The sequence below is a fragment of the Antrostomus carolinensis genome, unplaced genomic scaffold, assembly GCF_000700745.2.
Source record: "Antrostomus carolinensis isolate BGI_N321 unplaced genomic scaffold, ASM70074v2 scaffold31547, whole genome shotgun sequence".
NCBI classification, from domain to species: domain Eukaryota; kingdom Metazoa; phylum Chordata; class Aves; order Caprimulgiformes; family Caprimulgidae; genus Antrostomus; species Antrostomus carolinensis.
This window is the reverse complement of record NW_010328629.1, coordinates 3,901-8,641: the sequence shown is the minus strand read 5'-3', so window position 1 is coordinate 8,641 and position 4,741 is coordinate 3,901. Positions and strand designations below refer to the sequence as shown.

Below are 4,741 nucleotides of genomic sequence, written 5' to 3'. Positions count from 1 at the left end.
TGGTCCTCAGCCCCATTTGGGGTGGGGGTCAGGGAGAAGGGGGGGCTCTGCCCTCTGCTGCACCTCAACCCTCAGCTGCAAAGAAAGGAGCTGCCTGAATTTTGGGGGTGACGGTGGCTGGGCCCATCCCTCCCTCCCCTCCCTCCTGGGTTCTGGCTGCGGGTGGCTTCACCCCGGCCATTGTTTGGGGAGGACAAAGCCTGAGCGTGAGCTAGGACAATGGCACTCGTGGGGACAATGGCACCCACAGGGACAAGGGCACCCGCAGCTGCCCTTGGCTGGGCCCTGTTGACCCGATCCGCGCGGGAGCAGCCTGGCACCGCAGCCTGCCATGGGAGCTGGGTGCAGGGTGACTGTGCTCTGGGGACCATGGGCATCCCCTCGGGATGGCCACATCCCCCCTTCACTTCCCGCTCTGATTCCCACTCAGCTTCTCCCCTGGGCAGGGATTTGGGGCTGAAAATGGGTATTTTAGAAAGGGAGCAGCTGTAAAACGTGGGCATGGGGCTGTGTGTGCTGGGACATCCCTGCAGGTGTGGGGGGACCCCCGAGCTGGGTCCTCCATCCTTGGGCACAGGGACACCCCAAGGCCCCCAAAGTCCCTAGGTCCTTGGCCCTGGGACAGGGCTCCTCCCTTGCTTTGGGTTTTATTTGGATTTCCTGATTCCTGAGTTTGGGAAAAGGGAGATTGGAGCAGCTTTGGTGTTTCCCTCTGGACAGTAAATCTGAAACGCAACCCGCTGAGCCCAGACTGGGACAGAAAACTGGGGATTGCTTCAGCTGCACATTTCACACCAGTGGGAGTTACCTGGCCATGTTGATCTTTTATATTATAATTTTTTTTTTAATTTGTTTATTTGCTTTTTGGTTTTGGCTGGCAGCAAGTTGTGGTTGAGGTTCAAATGATGAAGGTAGATGGGTGACCCGAGTACCCACGAGATGCTTTGTGGGAAGGAAAAAAATAAACCCCACCTGGTTGTTGGGGTTTTCTTTAATTCTAATTTAAAACAGTTGCCTGTGACAGCTCATGCCTTTTTCTTTTTGTTCTGCCTGTTTCATGCTGTTTACACGGCAGAGGAGCAGATGTGCTTTGGCTGCCCAGGATGGAGGGGGGCTGAGGGAGAAGAGGAGCATGAGAAGGAAAAAAAACCTGCCTTGGCCTCTGGAAAAGGGGGGAAAAAATAGAAATGAGGGGGAAAAAAAAAACAAACCAAAAAGCAAAATGTGTTTTGTGATTCCTTGTCTGTGATTGATGCTGTGGGCAGCACCAGGAGGATGGGCTGGGGGTGCTGGTCCCTCAAATCTCGTGTCCCTGGTGCAGGTGGGGTGGGTGAAGGTGCAGGGGGAGGTTTGCACATCCCTGCAGGGAAGGTGGGATGGAGGGGAGTTAAAAGGTAAGGAAAGGTGCTGCCAGCTGGGGAGGGTGCACCCAGGGAGATGGTGTCCACAGGGACGTGGGGACATGACCCAGCAGCCACCATGGGACAGGCAGGCAGTGCTGCAGAGCTCACAGCTGGGGTTTCACACCGAACCCCTTGCAGCTCCAGACTTAAATAAAGGAAAATAAATCTCTTTTCTCCTCCCTCTCCCCACCAGGATCTCCCCACCCCTCAGCAGGTCCCGCTCCTCTGCCCCATCACCCTCAGCCTCTGTGTCCTCTCCTGGGGTTGCCCCAGTTCTCTGGGGAAGGGAGAGGGGTGGGTGACCTGCAAATGGGTTTTCCAGAGGTTTTGAGGCTCGTAGACACCCCGGGAGGTTCTATCCCCTCCACCGTGCCGGGGCTTCCCCATCTCCCCATGGCCAGGGTACTGGTGAGCACTGGGTGGGGGGCTGCTGTTTTTACTGGTGCTGGGAATGACCCCAAAAGCTGCTTTATCTTGAATCCCCCCATGAGCTTCACAAGGCTTTGCCTGGCACTTTGACACGAGGGTCCCCAAAATCAGTGGCCGCTCCCTCCTCCTGCAGCCCCCTTAACCCCCCAGGACCCCAGCAACGCATCCAAACCCCCCAGCCCACCACACCCCAAAGCCACAAGGCGTGTATGGGGGTGGCAGCAGCTGTGATGTATGGGGGGATCCCTATGTGTATGGGGGGATCCCTTCCTGGGGTGGCAGCACCTGGTGGCTCGCTAGGGTGCAGGGGGCTCGGGGTGGGGCGGGAGGGGGTCTGTCACCCCAACAGCCGCCTCCGCACGGGGTGAGCGCGGCGCACGGAGGCAAACGAGGACCCAGACCTGGAGGACACTTACAGAGCTCAGTTATTTTTCACTTGCTGCTTGTTGTTGTTGTATCCACGGTGGTACAATCACGAGAGAGAGAGAGAGAGGAGATATTATATATATATACTTCTTAAATTACACAAGAAATGTACAAAAACCGGGGTGCGTTGCTGAGACGGGTGGTCGTTGGGGTTTTTCTGACTTTTTTTGTTGTGTGTGTGGTTTGGTTTTGTTTTGGTTTGGGTTTTTTTTCCTGTTTGTGTACCTGGCAGGGACGTGGGGCTGAGCAGCTCTCACCCACCGTGCCCAACACATGATGCTTCTCCTGCCTCCGCCAGAACCCTCCATCCCTGGGGCCAAAAAATTCATGAACCAACGGAGGGAGCGTGCAGGAAGGGGACGGTTTGGATGCTGCTGAGGGTGATGGTCTGGATAAAGATGAGATGGTTTGTAGGGAAGAGTTTGGGGTGGTAACTGTGCCCAGATCAGAAGGGATGGGGTGACCATGCTGGGTGGGAGCACCTATGGGTGCTCAGGGGCTCCTGTCCACGCCGTGGCCAGTTGCAGAGCCCAAGGGCAGGAGGGGTAGAGCCCCTTGGGGAGAAGCAAAGGGTAATGCCTGTGGCCCATCCCCTGCTTTGACGTGTCTTGTTTTTGACCATCTTTGCCCAGGCTGGGGTCTGTTGCCCACACCAAGCCCCCCTCATCTTCTGGCTTGCTGCACCATGCAAGGCTGGACATTGCTCATGCCCCATCCCTGGTCTGTTCCTGCTTCTCTTCAGGAAGAGAGTGGATGGGAACCATCCCCAGCAGGATCCAAGCTGGTTCTAACTGTCCCAGGCTGGGCTTGAAGGTGTTTCCAGCAGCATTGGGCTGTGGTGTGTTCTTCTCCAAACAGTGATGGATTTTAGGGCCATCTCACCCTGGATCTGGTGTGCGCTGGATGATCACCCTCGCAAAGGGCGATGCTGCTCCCTGCAGCACACGCTGGGCATCGGCTGGGGAGCCTCCACCTGCTCCAGACACGTGTGCAGCCTGGAGGAGGAAGCTGAGGAGATGCCATCAACCTTCATGGTAGGGCTGGTCCCACCTCACCTGGACATCTCAATCTGCCACCAGCCCTGCCCATGAGCAGGAACCTGACCACAGATGGAGCCAGGTGGCTGTGAGACAGGAAGGGACGTTCACCCTCTTCCTTTGGGTTGGAAGGATGAGCTGAGGAGAACATCATGAAAACACCAAAGAAATGGAGTCAGACTCCAATCCCTCTTATTTTTTGGGGGATGAATTTGATTGGTCCCGGGACCTTCAGCGTCATGCATTTTTGGAACAGTTCCAGCCAATCAGAAGGCGGCTCATGATTTCAGTATCTTTAAAAACCAACCAATCAGGAGCTCTCGCTGGTTGGGCTTTAAGATCTTGAGGTATCAGCTTTTCGCTCAGAAAAAATAACAATAAACCAACTACCGTAGACGAATGGGCAACGTCATCCTTCGCTTCACCTTATCTTAGAAGAAGAAAGCAACTATGCAAAATACTCTTCGGAGACAACTCTTAAAAAAATAAAAGCTTGGTCGGAAAAATATGTCTGAATCTCTAAGTGTGAGGAGTGAAGGACCAGACGGCAAAATGGCTGGTTGGCTGGTGGAGAGATGGAGACAACGGAGGGTGGATTTATCTGCTGACAGCGATGAGGAGCACACCACAAGACTTAGATTGCCTCCACGTAGTTGGCGGGGTAGAGACCTAACTGCCCGTTGTCCAAGCGCCCTTTGCACCATCCTTGTTCGTCTTCTTCACCAAGCTTGGTTAGTTCATCACCTGGAGAGGAAGGTGGGAAGGGGAGAGCTCATTGCAGGTGTTGGAGCTTCTTCTATCCCCTCATTTCTCCCCTGGATGGAGCTGCTGGGAGTTTCTAGGACTGATCCTGAGCATGCAGGTTTGTAGGGTAGAAAGGTAAGGGGTGACCCACGAGGCCTGATGTTCCCCATCCCACCATCTCTCTGCTCCCACCCAGGTTTGGTCTCAGCTTGTGCCTTCCCCTTTCTGCCAGGTCAATATTTTGAAGGGCTGGGATAACCCAGAAATGATTTGAGGGATTTCACACCAAAAAAAACAGAGCAATATTGGACCTGCAACTCCAGCAGACGAGCTCTGGGTGACCCAGCAACGGTGATAGACCATACCTGCTTTGAAGCTGAGCTCATCCTGCTCCTGCCCATCGTAGTCGTACAGAGCCCGCACCCGCACACCCTTCCCCACCGACTCCTCGTCGAAGGGGTTGGTGCCACCGTTGGCCTCACTGGTGTTGAAGGAGTTGCTGCCTTCATCATCAGACCACTCGGCGCTGTAGGTCTGCCCACGGTCATGGCTGCTCACGCTGGGGTGGGGAGGAAGGAGGGAGAGGGGGCATCAGAGCGGGTGAGGGGACAGCAGGGTGGGCACCACGTGCCATGGACATCTGGGAGGATGCTGTGGCTTTCCTGAGGTTAAAGGGGAGCGGGGACTGCAGTGAGCAGGACC

The 4,741-nt window shown here is 55.3% G+C and overlaps 1 protein-coding gene across 1 annotated transcript in view; it reads right to left on the bottom strand.

The window, feature by feature from the left end:
• Positions 1 to 3,692: 3,692 nt before the first annotated feature.
• The window catches only part of PACSIN1 (protein kinase C and casein kinase substrate in neurons 1), a 3,985-nt gene continuing 2,936 nt past the window's right edge, over positions 3,693 to 4,741 (bottom strand). Inside the window, exons 8-9 of the mRNA XM_010172317.2 lie at positions 4,405 to 4,598; positions 3,693 to 4,039 (exon numbers count right to left, since the gene is read on the bottom strand). Coding sequence (XP_010170619.1) covers positions 3,930 to 4,039; positions 4,405 to 4,598 — 304 coding nt within the window. The 3' untranslated portion in view covers positions 3,693 to 3,929. The remainder of the gene's footprint in view (positions 4,040 to 4,404; positions 4,599 to 4,741) is intronic.